Genomic DNA, 15,754 nt, shown 5'->3' on the forward strand with positions numbered 1-15,754 from the left:
ATTAAATTTTTTTTCATACTACAGATTTTAAAATTCTGTTTAAAATTCATTGGCATGGCTACTGAAATAATATTGGTATTTTTCTAGTAAGAATATGAGCTGTATTTCTGTGGATCATTGCATGTAGGGGTGGGAAAGAATCCAGCAGCACTAGATATACGTGTTAAGTTACAAAATCATGCAAGGAAATTTAGGAAGTAAATGATTGACAATGCTGGCCTTTAAAAAGGCATAATTAGTCTGTAAAGTTACTGTCTATTGAGGCTTGTGCTTCCAATTTGTCTCAGGGTGCTGCTGTTTTTGTCTTGTGTCTGACTGCAGAGTCAAAAAGGAACTAGTGCGTGGGATTTGATTGTTTGTACATAGGGTGGTTAACAGTGGGTGAGGTTTTTTTCCTCCTTCTTGAAGGAAGCTTTGATTTTTTTGAACAAGAAGCAAAATCTTTAATGTGCATAATGAAGAAAAAAATCTCCAAGTGATGTGGGTAACTCAGTTATCTTGTGTTGTATCAGGGCGAGCAAAGGAAGATGTAGTCCATTTAATTGCATGAAGAGATCAGAGGTAGAATATGCTAAAAATAAGGAATCAGAATAATTACCAAGTAGACCAGGACAAGGTGAATACATACATAAAGCATCACCCACTACATATGAAATGTGAAATTTAAGTGCAGATAAGGTGGACTTAGACATCTGGAAATTTGCACTGACTGTCCTCAATCCTGACGATGTGTGGACTGCTAAATGTGAGCTTTTAATTTTAAAAAAAGTCTTTCTTTATATTCGCACATTTCCATGAGAAATCTTCTGCTGCTTTGTTGATTTACTTAATACTTTCACTATTGTTTTGTAAGACTAGGATTCTTCTGAGCAAACTCTAGTTTTGCCTTTTTCTGAGCATTTTCTTTGTGATGCTTGTGATGCCACAGGGTCCTTAGTGCAGTAGTTCCTAAAGTTATCATTTACAACAGTGCTAATTAACTCCTGCACTGTCTCTAGCCCTTATATAATAGAACAAAGGGGAGTATAGAAAGAATGAATTAAAAAAGTTGTCTGAAGTTGTAACTTTTAGGGACCTTATCAGAGTATTTTGAATCTGTGAGGTTATAACAGAGCATCCAGGATAAGAAAATTGGAAAACTGAGGAAATGTTTCTTTTCAATGCTTCTCATAAGCCAGTTAATGGAGCATTTATTTCATCTTTAAAACATACTGGAGATTTTTAAAAAGAGACTGGATGTGGCACTCAGTGCCATGGTCTAGTAACCGCAGCGGTAGTGGATCAAGGGTTGGACTTGATGATCTCGGAGGTTCCTTCCAACCCAGCTAATTCTATGATTCTATGATACTAGCCATTTACCATTGTAATACATAATTTGTACAACTTGGTGTCAATGAAGATAAAGATCTTTACTATTTTTGTTTTTTTCTACCTTTCCTCTGTTGTACCAGGCCATTTCCTGGTCATGTATAAGACCTTTGAATTTGCCATGGCAAAAATTTAGCAAGTTTCAGAAGATCTGTGAAGAGAGAATGAATTCAAGTGTTAATCTCCCACAGATAAATGCCTAGACTTAAAACACACTATCAAGGTACAAATGTAAAACTACATAGTAAATATTAAACTCTAAAACAACTTGAAAGAGGAAAGTACTGCTTTTCTTCTTGCACAACTCCTGTGGTTCCAAGTTCCAATTGACATGAGTCTTTAAACCCTTAACCTTCAAAAACTTTCTTCTTTTGAGAGATTTCCAAAGACTGGGAAACTCCGCCATCAAGGTACATAGGAAATAAAATTTTGCTTTCATTAAACAGTTTCTTTAAATGAAAGGATCAGATCGGTGGCATTTCTTCGTGGTTTTGAAGCTGGAAATTTTTGTTTCTTGTCATTGTTGTTGCCACTGACAGTGTGTGGTAAGAGAAATGAAGAGACACTGGGAAGAGAATTTTATGACGTACAGAGGGGGTCAGTGGCGGGTTTGGGAATGATGATATGATTTCTATGCTCAACTTCGAAAGGATAAAACTGATTCTGTGTGCAGCATCATCTAAGAAACTTCCAGCTATGCAGGTTTTTTTGACAGGATTTAACTATTTGCAGATACTAAAGGAGATGGGCTTAGATTTCTTGTGATAAAATATTTGATTTTCTGATTGAACACTTAGTACCACGTAGGCTTCTGGAATTGATGACAGCTGTGCAAATTCCTCTTACTGAAGCAGGGGAGGGAGCCGGGAAATCAAGCACCAGCCCTTTTCCTTTTCTTATTGCTCACTCAGCTGCTGTCCAAAGCCCCAGCTACGGCCTCATTCTTTCAAGGCTGAGGTAAGTTGTTAGAAGTCTTTTTCTAGAACGTGGGTATGTGATTGTGCACTTCCTGTGGTAGTCCCAGCAGCACGAAACATCTAAAATGTGTCCCACTAAGAGGGATGTGGAAACCAAGTGCTTTCAGGTTAAGGGAAGAAGGTGTAGAAAAGGTTCAGAACAGTTTGTTGCATCCCAAAACTTAATTTGTGAAACACAGGACTTTTTACAAACTACCAGGTGAGACTATTGACGCAGTGTGCTACAAAATTGCCTCGTAAAGGAAAATATTTTGAAATCTCAGGTGTAGGTAGCAGATGGACTAATTAGAGAGTAAATTATTTGTGGTAGGTAACCAAGCAATGTCAAAGCAAGGTTATCACAAGAGCTGGGTATGACTTGTAAAAAAATGAGGAGTATTTGCAGAATTTATGGTAAGGTGTGTTTCTTAAATTGAATCTAGTAGTTACCATGAGCACAACACAAATACACATCTTTAATAATATATCTGAAGTTATAAAACCAGAAGACAGAAGAAAACTAGTGGGGTTTCCTACTTTTCTTTTTTTTTTCTTTTTTTCAGTGTGTCTTTATTTTTTTCAATTTTTTTTTCCATTGCCAGTGGAGGTGACTGCAGCATTGTAAGAGTATAGTAGTGCAAGAGATTTTGGTTAGAGACTGGTGGTTTACTGCTTGACTGTTGATACAGACTAAATATGCTGTCCTGTTGCGTGATTGAGTTTAGTAACCATTTAGTTCATTAGTGATAGACCTAGGATGATTCTTAACAGAAAAACCACCAGGAAATGAGGAAAGACATGGCTGAGTTTGATGAAGTTATAAAAGGGATATAGAACTGAATGAGTGTTCGAAAAAAAGAGAGGGGAAAAGCAAATAAAGAGAAATTACAGTTACTGTATAGAAGAAGAAACTGACTGATGGAAAATGCAAGAAAGGAAGAAAATGTAACAAATTTGGGAAGTAAACTGATGCAGAATCAGATGGGAAGAACAATCCTGAACAAAAAATAATTCTATTTCTTTAAAGCTTAGTGTAAAAAGAAATAAAGTAAATTGTCTGAGCTGGGCAGCTGGATTTTAGGGTATAGGATGCCTGTATTGATGTTCATACTGAGCATCTTTGGAGGGTGATGTGAATATTACAGTGGTTGTTGTTTCAATCCCAGGTATCCTTAATGGCCACTCTCTGTGTAGAACTAATATGCTCATGGTAATCCTGCTTGGAAATTACCGTTCCATTCCAAATGTATGTGCCTTCACATTTGTCCCTATGAATTGTCATTTTACCTTCAAAACTGAAATTTGCTGCATTGGTTGCAGATATTTTTCAATAAAAGCTGCTTGGGGGATTCTTTTTCTGGGACTTTCAGAATATAATGGTGTCAGGGAGTTTAAAACAGAATAACCCTTCAAGTCCAGGTTTCTGTTTTGCTGTTTTGTCCAAAATCCTTACTTGATTTTGGACAAGGTGTCCTGGTTTTGGCTGGCATAGAGTTAACTTTCTTCACAGCAGCTGGTATGGGGCAATGGTTTGGATTTGTACTGGAAACAGAGTTGATAATATAGAAGTGGTTTTGTTATTGCTGAGCAGTGTTTACACAGAGCCAAGGCCTTTTCTGCTCCTCACCTTACCCACCAGCGAGGGAGTTGGTGGTGCACAAAAAGTTGGGAGGAGACACAAGCCAGGACAGCTGACTCCAACAGACCCAAGGGATATTCCATGCCGTATCGTGTCATGCTCAGTGCATTAAAGCTGTGGGAAGAAAAAGGCAGGGAGGGATATTTGGAGTGATGGCATTTGTCTTCCCAAGTTACCCTTGTACATGACTGAGCCCTGCTCTCTTGGAAATGGCTGAACGCCTGCCTGTCCACGAGTAGTGGGGAATGAATTCCTTGTTTTTCTTTGCTTGCATACCCAGCTTTTGCTTTTCCTATTAAACTATTTTTTATCTCAATGGATGAGTTTTCCAGGTTTTACTTTTCCAATTCTCTCCCCAATTCTGACATGAGGGAAGTGAGTGGTTGCATGGGGCTTGGTGCTGGCTGGGGTTAAACCGTAACACCTGAAACGAACACTTGTCCTGTCTGAAGTTGCTTGAGCTTTTCCCTGGGAGGCAGTATGCTCACCTGTGTGATGCCCATCTTACAGTCTGTGCAATTCAGAAACTATAGCCAATACAAATAACATAGTGTTTGCCAGCTTTGTTTAGGATGTGTTTGACAGCTGCAGAAACAAGGAGCTACTTAGGACACATATCCTGGTGCTATTTCTTCTCAATTAGTGTACATGCATTTTTTTTTATTGAAGAATTAAATGTACAACAGTAAAGTTATGGCTATTTATGCAAAGTGGTTTTTTGGTGTTTGCACTGATCTTTTTAAACTTTCATACAAAACTAACACAAAAACTCCAGAAAAACCCTCCATCCATTTTTAATCTTATGACACCAGTGTTTATACTGGAAAATAATAAAACAATGTCAAAACTTTCAAGCATGTACATAATGCTTTATACATCATAAAATGAGAAAGCAAACACTGCTGTCAATTTTTATATGTAATGGAAATTGTTAAATCATATTGGGAACTAAGCATGTTAGACAACCTTATGCTTGTGCAGCCCCAGTCAACAGCTGGGATATGGTGAGCTTAGATTAACTTGCGTATTTCATTAATATAATAGTTATCTTGTGTGGTATGAAGAGGGTTGCCGTGAAGAATGAGGATTTGCAGACAGCTGTGCTGCATGTACCTGTGCATCCCAAGGAACCAGCATCTGTCCTTCATGGTGAGTACAGGAGAGGGCCATAGGCTTGTCTTTGTTACTATATTTGCTACTATTTGTTTTTTGTTTGGTTGGTTTGGTTTTGGTTTTGTTTGTTTTGTTTTAAATTTTTTTTTATTTCTGGGATATGCCTCATTTAACCAGCATTTCTCTATTTAACCTTAAACTAAGCAAAAACTGGAAGAGAGGGAAAGTAAGAAACCCTTTATAAAAACATTCATGTTGAAGTGTAGACACTGACAAAATTCAGGCAGCTCAAATAGAGAGACGACACTCTGTCCCTAATTTGTATCAGTGGGAAAATGGATGTGAAAGGATGTAACTTGGGCACAGAGTATCATCTGGGATTTGTGTTCCTGCACATGTCCAAATGTTAGCAATTAACTTAGTCTTTGAAGTTTTCATAAAAAAACCCAAAAACTCTTAAGGAAGTTAAACATAAATCTGTGCTCTGTAAAAATTTAATTTGATAACCACCCTTTACATTGATTATTAAATGAAACTTAATTTACTTATCAATTTTAGGACACTTATTTTGGGTTGTAAGCATGGTCTTTTTAGAAAGCTTGCTAAAGAACATGTAAAAATGTTGCATACTGAGCATCTTTAAATGTATAAATCAAAACTACAGTGGAAAAAAATAAGGCAGTTGCCCTGGTTGCACAGTAGCAATACATTTCTAGTATATAAATACTGGAAAAAAAATCCCTTGGGCATTAAATCTGTTTCTGGATTAAATAATTTGCCAAACCTATAGTATCTTTTTTTTTCCTTGACTATAGGTCAAAGACAGTTTTTACAGATATAAGTAAAAAAATCATCAAATAAATAATAAAAAACTATTTTAAGTTATTTGATTCTGACTAAACCATTGTAATTTTCTCCTTTAATATTCCTTATTTTGCTCAATGGTTTTCATCCCTCTTAATTTTCTTATCTAGGTATAAAATTCCAAAAGAGGGATGTCTTGTAAAATGTTGACTTGGTCTTCTAAATGACAGTGCAATAGGGAGACACAAACCAAGACTACTTAATGTTATCAGTATAACACCTTGTTTTTTAAGTAGTGATAGCTTATTACAGGATACAACATTCCAGCTGTTTTATTTTTTTAAATAAAATAATACCTAATTTATTTGTATTTCACCAGAATGAATACATTCATTGCAAATTGCATGCACATAAAAGCGAATCCATTTGTAAACTACATAATATCTTAACAATAAATAGTATTTGATCTAATACATGATGGTAGTGCATTTTTTGTTAAAACTGCAAGCTTTTACCAAAATGAAACCAAACTCTTACTCTTTTTATAAATATTTTAAATCCTTTTTAAGTACATTTCATACCAAGTATATAAAAATAGTATTTTTAGATAAATTAAGAGGTTTCATTTACATGACAAATAACGTGCAGCAACTAACCACTCTCTAGCAGCTCTATTTGGTTGATTGTCTAGATGACATGCAGCGAATATTGTCCCTTTGCCTTCACAGAACTGACAAAAAGACCAGCAGGACCCACGATCACCTGAAGCAAACAATGCCATAGATATTGTTTGGGAACAACAGTCAGACACTCGGGGAAAACCTTTGCTTCGATGAACAAAAGCCACCCAAGACAGTTCTTTGTCGTAGACTTCCAGCTACTCTGACCCTCAGGGTCTTTGGACTATCACAATAGTCTGTCAAACAGACAAGTAAGTTATATCTGTATTCAAAATGTTTTTCAACATGCTTCTAGAATCTAGAAATTTATTGTTTTTCCTATAGTATGAACCAACATTATCTTCTCTTACTTTCTATAAATCTGAATTCTCATGTTTGTAATCTCCATGATTGCCAAAAAAGAGATCAAATAAAGCAGTCATGCAGTACTCTCTAAATTTAAAACTGGCTGCTGTGGAACATGCTTTGAGTACCACTTCACTGTTTCTCATACATCTATGGCTTGGTAATCTTTATCTTTAACATCCTTTGTGCTTGTCACAATGTCTATTGGGAAATCGGAGGTCTGTGCAGAAGTTACTCCGGCTGTTCCTTCCAGGTCCCACGATCCTGGCAGGTTCTCAAGGCTTAGTGAACTGATTGCTCCTTGGCTAAAGCTACCTTCTTCAGATCTGCTGGGCAGCACGAGGTGTAATGATGTCTCTGATGAAGAGCATACTGAAGGAGAAAGAGTTGCTGAAATAGACTGAAGAGGAGTCAGGGTAGTGTCTGAATGGGGAGAGGTGCACCTTAAAAATTGCAGATTGTCTTTCTGAATTACCTGATACTGTGAGGGAGAATTTTGCAGGCCCATTGTATAACAAAATTCACCATCCATAGAATTTTGCAGGTTGGGTTCAGTCCTTTGGGGACTGCTGCCTACAGAGGACAGATCTGTATTCCAAATGTCACATAACGTGTTTCCATGGCAAAGTTGTGCTTTGGTGCAGGTGAAGTTCCCAGATTGCATGCGTGAGCAAGGCTGATGTGTAGTCCAAGCCATTTGAGACTGCAGACTATCCAGTGTGGTACTTCGAGATATGCTGTGCACAGCACAGAATCCTGGAGGCTTCTGGGATGTGAGCAGGTTCTCCAGAAGGTGCATCACATTCTTCATATCTTTACGTAATTGTGAGACTTCTTGAGTTAAAGTTGTCACCTGTTATGGCAGGGCAAAAGTATTTATGAACCATGCCTGAAATACATACATACATACCTTTTTTCCTTCTAGCAATGTCAAATTTCATCTGTGGTACAGTGTCTTTACATTAAAAAAATATACTCTACTGATATATGTGTGGGAAATTGTTCATCCATCTACCTTACTAAAGCTGATGCCACAATTCCTGTGGCATATTGAGATAATTAAAGAAACTAAAAAAAAAATGTATGATGGATACTCTGTAGGCATAATACACCTGATTTTAAATGATTCTCTGTATATAAAGAATGGTCTTAGGGTCAGAATTCAGATGATTTCCATTGGAAGTATAACATCAATAGCTTCTTGATCAATCATTAAATATTTTAAAGCATAAAATTTTTTTTAATTAATTTTATACTGATGAATTTTATAACAATGAGGTCTTGTGAAATCTTGTTCAGAAATATATGTGAAGTATACTGCTCTTTTCATAGCAACATAAAAGAAAACCATATTCTCAGTTGTTGGATGCAAGTAGTAGTTATATGAAAATCTAGTGGACTACTGCTAAAAACAAGAAAAGAAAAAAATAAGTGGAAACTGAAAACCACTTGCTACCTCTAAATATTTAAACAATATAAAAGGTTGTGAAACAGTTTACTTTCATGTACTTATGTTTATGCTTGTATATATATATATATATGCTTGTATATGTATTGCATATAACAGTGAGAAAATAATCCATAGATTACTCTGGTGTATGTGCAAAAGGAAGAACCTGATAGCATCCAGTTGGTTACATGAAATGGATGAAGTCTTTCATCTCCTCAAAACTTGCTGCTTTGGGTGGGGATCAGATTAACAGGTTCTGAATTTGTAAAGTAAACTGCTTTATGAACATTAGTGGGGATACTTACTAGGACTTCTTAAGGATATTTTGGGCAACAAAATGTGTAACTCAAATAAGAAAGTAACGTGCTCATAATTTCAAATGCATTTATCTTTTTATTTCTTAAGGAAAAGTTTTTAGGAAGTTAAAAATCAGTCAATTATTTTTAATAAAGGGAAATTAAGAATTTCTATCAAGAGGTAGAAATGAACTTTGTCTCCATGGTAGCTAATCAATCTATTTTTGGCCAAAACACTGTCATTGCCATTAAAACAGAGTTTCTTTTACTGACACTAGGGAAAATATTCTGATGAAAAACAGATATTACCGCATGTGTATCTTTAAGCCACATATCAAAAAGAAAAAAGGATGATTTAGGGGGGCTTTCTTTGATCTTAAGTAATGATACCACCTATTAGATGCTCTACACAGATTAATTTTCATGTAATCAACAACAGAAATACAGTTTTCATTTTTCTGACAGAATAATTCTGAAGAAATCTGCTGGAAAGACATTTCAGCCTGAGTTTGACTGTGTTACTACAGGCACAATAATTATAAAGAAATTCTGAGAAGACATGGGAAGCTCCAACACAGCTCCTATATATCTCTCTGAGCTAGGAGTTCAAACCCATCATATTGTTTAACAGTTTTGTAATGATCACACTACCTCTGGAGGGAAAACCCCTAAAGGCAGGAGCCTCTTAACTGGCAGATGACAGGATTTCTCTGTGTCTCTGCACTTCTTTCTCTCTGTCTTGTTACCTAATTGAGTCATGCTAGAAAAAAAAAAACAGGGGATCCCCTTCTGCTAGCTGAGATTAAGGTTTGACTGCCTGGTAGCTCATTTGAACTACAGTTAATGTGAGGGATTAAAATATGTTGCAAAAGCGATTTGTGAATAGGCTTTTTGTGGGGTCAGAGCAGCCAGAGAAGGTTCACGGTATAGTCAGACTTCAAGGTAGCACACTGTGAGATTTCTGGACAAATCATCTACACAAGAACTTCTGTGTTCTATTTGAAACTAGGAAATGGCATTGCAAAACCTCCAAAACTTTCCCTTATTTGGGCAGAAGTGGGAAGACGGACAATCAAACCCATATAGATTCAGTGGTCATCAGTTCTTTTTAGGATCATGACTGGCCCCTACTCCTAGTGGATAAAGCAATTGTTTTCTGTGTCTAATTTCCCAACTTCCATCAAATTTTCAGGGCTTTCTGCAGTTGTGCAGACAGAAAGATTGACACTATCCTATGAGTATGCACCTTACCCAAACTATGAATGATATGTGAAAAATTTAAAATATTTAGTTTGGTTTGATTCATGTTTCTATTTTCCATTTCTGATCATTTATGGACTTTTAAAAAGTTTCATCATCCTTTAACATGTTTCTTTTGCCAATTCGTTGACACAACAGCGAAAAATCAATCCCAGCATCAGTACTCATGGCAGTCCTGAATTTCTGTTCATTACAACTTTTTCTAGTGTCCAGATACTATTTTTGGCATGTCAGCTCTTAGATCATTGTATTATCAGCTTGCTCTCACACAGACAGAGGAACTGACCTGATAAAGCCACCTTTGATGCATGCTTTAATAGTTTCCAGTTATGCCAAACTTTATTAGAAATTCACCATCACCACTTATTAAGACCTACTTGGACCAATACTGCTCATCACATACATAAAGAAAATATGTAGTTTTCAAGATTTTACAAACTATTAATCTTAGAAGATTAAAGCTCCAGCATCTCTCCCACATTAATGATGCTCTATCTCTATGTTATGTAGTCATAAAGGATACCATTACTGTTACTACGAATGCTATACTGTTTATCCTATTATTTTTACATCCTGCAGAGATCCTTGAATAGATGCAAATAAACATGTGTAACAGGACTAAACAATTTTATCACTAATATTAAAAATTTCATAGTGCTGCAGAAAGTGCAAAGGGACAGAGATTAGAAGCAAAAGGAATTTTAAGTCTATGAACAGAAGCTGAAAGCAGTAGTTTCCTCCTGAGCAAAAGGTCTAATTCCTCTCATACTGGCAAGGCTGCATTTTTTTTAGGAGCTCACTGATTATTTGCTAGGCAAAACAGCTAGTGGTACAAATGGTTCCTGCTGTGCTAGGCAGACAGCTTCAAAATGGTCTATAAGATCCCAAATATACTTGAAATGCTGCCTTAACACTTTCTAGGACTTAAAAAAAAGATACTGCAATATTTCCAGAAATAGAAACTGTGATTTATACAGATTTAATTTGAAGTAGCAAGAAGTGCTTCTCAGACTGGTCAAAAGCAATGTGCTGGTACCTTTTTAGTAGACTAGGTTATCAGGAGAGAATATCTTCAAAATAGAGTTTAAAAAAAAAGGCAGAATTTTTTAACACATGGTCTTTATAAATAGCATTTTCTGATGGTCTGACCAATATATATTTTAGTAGTTGCATTTTGCATTTTCAAATTACTTTGACAGCTTCAGTAGAAAGAGTATTTTTCTTTACTACTAGTATTAAACTTTTGAACAGTTTGAGTACTTTGTTCCATATAGTTAAATAGGAATGGAGTGATTAAAGCTCTACATAATGTAAGATGATGATGGTGATTATTGCTTCGTTTAAATGGCATTGGTGAAACATGTTTCTTTGTTTTTCCATGGTATAGTATTTTTTTTTTGCTGTTAAATGTTCAACTAGAATGCCTATCTCTCATCACTGTTCCTGGATAAATCCGGAATAAGACTTGTTTTTTCTGATTAGAAGCAGATTCTGATTAATACATTGGTATTTTTTTCTCTCTGTGGTTTACTCCCTTTGAAATTCAAATTTTCAGCTATCATGAGTTGTTTTTCAAGGCTCAGATTGACTAGCTGCTGATATTCTGTTTCTCGCTAAGTGCATTGTTGAATGAATGAAATTGGGGTGAGCTGAGACAGACTCTTCACTGATCAGCTACCAGCAACTCTGTGGCCATTGGTATTACGGTGACAGACGTTTATGATTTAATGGCACTTTAGTAATAAAGCTAGATGCAGAAGGAAAAAAAAAATCCAGTGCAGCTAATCTGGGCAGATTAAATATATAGGATTTGTGCAATGATATGATGGTTCAGTTTCAGTGAAATAAATCCAAAAATCTGGAAGGTTGGGAAATTGATTTTACTGTGTAGGAGTAGAAAATTTGCTGCTTTGTCTGATGACTTATTAGCCAGCTCTTTGGTAGTTCCAGAGTGACCGGTTTGTCTGGATAAATTAGGAAACCAAGATTATTGCTATTAAACAGGTAAGGACAAAACAGAAAAGTATAAGGGGCAAGATTACTTAGATGTATTCAAGTCAACATGGCTCCCATGAAATTCAATATAGAAAAAGGGTTCCCAAACTGCAGTTCTAATTATAATTTGTGGCTCTTCATTGAGAGTGAGTCCGGGGTGAGGGGTTGGGGCAGGAGCTGAGGCACAATGATTAGAGGTATGGAGCACCTCTCCTATGAGGAAAGGTTAAGAGAACTGAGATTGTTCACCTGGAAAAGAGAAGGCTTTGGTGTAACCTAATTGCAGCCTTTCAGCCCTGCAGCCTCTCCTGAAGGAGAAAGATGGAGAGGAACTATTTACAAGAGCACGCAGTAACAGAATAAGGGGAATGGCCTCAAACTGAAAGAGAGGTTTAGATTAGATATTAGGAAGAAATTCTTTATTGTGAGGGTGGTGACGCAATGGGACAGGTTGCCCAGGGACGCTGTGATTGTCTCATCATTGCAAGTGTTCAAGTCCAAGTTGGATGGGGCTTTGAGCAACTTGGTCTAGTGAAATGTGTTCCTGCCCATGGCAGGAAGGTTGAAACCAGATAATCTTTAAGGACACTTCCAGTGCAAGCCATTCTGTGATTCTATGATTGTTGGATGTGGATTTTGTCTTCAAGTTGGCATAGAATCAGGACAGTGTCAGCATCATGGTGACACTAAGAAAACCAGGTTTGGAAATTACTGCTTCAAGGAATCCAGAAAGTATCAGGGACAAACTCTGACTCACTAGGTACTGACTGAGAGCAAATGGAGGATTATGGAAATCCCAGCTGGCTGGGAGAGAAGCTGCTAGTATGTACTCATGAAAGAAGGCCTGAGGTGATACATATAATATTGAGCAAATATATTAAACAAACGATTTCTATAAGCACCTAAAGGAATAGTTAAAAGGGAACATACATTTCTTAAAAATAAACCATGGCAAAACAACATAATTCTTTTCTTTAACTGAAAAGCCATTTCAATATATAGCAAGAAACATTAGATGCAATATATCTTGTCAAAAGTCTCCTCATATGTTACTGCCCACCTGACATTCTTCAGAACAACTAAGAAAATATGATGGACATGTAATCACCATGAGTTGAACCCACACATGACTGGAATGGCTTATGATCAATAGTTTGTTGCCATCCATGGACATTTAAGGCTATATTTTTTAGCATCACAGCCTGATCTGTTTTTATTTAATGTTTATTTTTAATGTCTAAATAGAGGTTATGTTCACTTTTAAATATCAGTAATATGAAATTCAACAAAGATAAACGTTAAAGATTACACCTGAAAAGAAAATGTCAGAGACATAAATATAATATTCTGCCTATGCAGAGTATTATAGAAAAATATTTGTGGAGTTTTGCTGATTGACACTTTTCAGGCATTAATCATACTCCCAGGATGTATAAACAGCATTTTTTTCTTTTACTGGACACAGGGAGGGAGTTCTCTTTACAGGCAATTACTTAGGTTGCTTGAAATGCACTGCAGTTTGAGATTGTGTACTTTGTCAGTGATTCCAAAGATCTAACCAAAGACGGTCCAGAAGAAAATGCTACCAGTGAAGAGTTTTAGAAAATGTAATGGGCAAAGACAGACAGAAGGAATTTGGTTTGCTGAGATCTGCTGGAGTAGTATGTTTCCAGAATAAATTGCTTTTAGGAGAACAGCACTGAACTTTTTTTTAGTATCTTCTAGGCATAAAAGAAAAAGAAGTGAACTTGAATACCAATAGAGATTTATATTTAGATGTTGGGAAAATAGATCTTTTCAGTACAGGAACATTTTGAAATTCCTTTTAGAGAGTTAACTGGATGATTTTTGCCATCTATCTTGGTAGTAATATTTTTTATTCAAATCTGAAGTCAGCTTTTGGTGTCCAGTTGATTTGTGTACTGCATGGCTGCCTCTGGGTTAATTTCTTTGTCTCAGGTGCCTTTCCACCAAGGAAAAGTTCAAGAGACATACCACGGTGTATAGAAGTTATGTCATGTATGTGCAATGTGTTCTACTTAAAAAAAAATTAATTTAAGCTTTAGAGCATCAGCTTATTTTTTATCTTCATCTGCCAATCAATAGCTATTAAGCTAACATTAAAAGAATGAAAAAATTAGCTGGAAAGACTACTCTACAGTCATCAAAGTACAAGAGCAGAGAGAGAGAGACAAAACAACAAGGTAGAAGTTCTTTGGAAACATGAATGTCAATGCTAAAAGAAAATATATTTTAAAAGTCTTAGTGTGTTTACTTGTCGCGTATGGTTTAGAAGGCTTTTACTTCTTAATGCAAATGATACTAGGCTCTAGGTCTTGGCTTTGATGTGAAACTTATGTGGCTAAACCACAAAATGGATAGATTAGTTGTAATAGTTTTCATCATACATAAATGTAATTAGTTCACTTTTTGACATGATTTTCTTGATTGAAAGCTGCTTTCCAAAGCAAATTACTGGGATAGCCTTGCTGCAAAGTAATTTCTCTCATGTGAAAATAAAGTTACGAACTTGATAAAAAGAACATGTATTTAACTACTCTAAGTCAATCAAGTTCATTATATGAGCTCTCAAACTGCAAATTGAAGTTTAACAGTATATACCCTATGTAAAACTGAAGGCCTGATTGACTTTACCAAATTTTCTTCATTGACACTGATTATCATTTGCATACATTTTTAATATTAAGGAATGCATTTTTTCCTGTACTGAGAGAAAAATGAGATTGATTTTTGGCAGCTGGTTGTGAAATACATTTTAAAAAATTATATTTATAAAATATCTTTAAGTGATTTGGGAAATAAACATATTTATTTAGGATTGGTCCTTTTGTTAGATGAAAGTCAAATATTCCTGTGAATGCATTTTCTCTGTTCTAAATAAGTGCCAGATGCCTAGAGTATTTTAAGCACTTGCATTTCAAAAACCTAAAATTAAAAATAGCTGAATTTCTACTAAGTGGTCCAACGTGGAGCTAAATAGAAGGCAATTATCTAGTACAGAACCTAACCCTATTGATATTTCCTCATGTTTGCTTGTTTTTGGGTTGAATGGAAGAAATGTGAGTACTGTGTTCATTATATTGTTTTAGTACAGTAATTCTGGGATCTACTGATGTAGTAAAGTAAGAAATCAGCCCCCAAATTCTGAAGCTGAAGGAGTCTGCACTGAAGCTGGGTGGCATATGGAAAAAATGGGGGACATGACAAAGCAGTCTGCATGCACTGCATGAGATGTCCTTTATATGTGAGCATGAAACCACGTATCCATGTTTTTGAATGGAGAATGTGTACATGTAATCACGGGATAAAAAATATGACTAAATTTTGGCTATTTTCTTCTTATTAACTGGTCTATGTTTTAAATAATTCAGATTTGGGTTTTTCAAATTGAATCAAAGTAAAAGTACTTCCATGCTGTTTTCATACAGTTGCATTCAAATGACAGTGAGCTAAAAGCCTAGTAGTATACAGGCAGTGAGATAGTGATAGGCAGGTGCTTTAATCTAGACTTTTTCGCCATTTGTATACCTCAGAAAATCTGCTTAGTGGTTTCTTATTTTTACTTTGTGGGCTCCTCAGTAGTTATCTATGATTGCATCATGTACATAGTGCCTCTGAGAAAATGCTGAATGTTTAGATACAACCATTTGATCAGCCTTTGCAGACAAATGCGCTGGAAAGACTCGGTCAAGGGTACAGACCTCTGCAAAGGAAGGATGTATACTTGTAAGGCAGAAGACTATTTCTGAATTCTTGCTCTGCCTAGTCTGGAGCAGGTCTTTGAATCAAGCTTTCCCCAGCTCTGCAAATGTACAATGCTGCTAGGT

The 15,754-nt window shown here is 36.0% G+C and overlaps 1 protein-coding gene across 1 annotated transcript in view; it reads right to left on the minus strand.

Moving 5' to 3' along the window:
* Positions 1-6,888: 6,888 nt before the first annotated feature.
* Positions 6,889-15,754, minus strand: part of KCNH8 (potassium voltage-gated channel subfamily H member 8) — a 174,745-nt gene continuing 165,879 nt past the window's right edge. The window contains exon 16 of the mRNA XM_018075204.3: positions 6,889-7,758. Coding sequence (XP_017930693.3) covers positions 7,048-7,758 — 711 coding nt within the window. The 3' untranslated portion in view covers positions 6,889-7,047. The remainder of the gene's footprint in view (positions 7,759-15,754) is intronic.

The sequence above is a fragment of the Manacus vitellinus genome, unplaced genomic scaffold, assembly GCF_001715985.3.
Source record: "Manacus vitellinus isolate BGI_N305 unplaced genomic scaffold, ASM171598v3 scaffold_3_pilon, whole genome shotgun sequence".
In the NCBI taxonomy this organism is placed as follows: domain Eukaryota; kingdom Metazoa; phylum Chordata; class Aves; order Passeriformes; family Pipridae; genus Manacus; species Manacus vitellinus.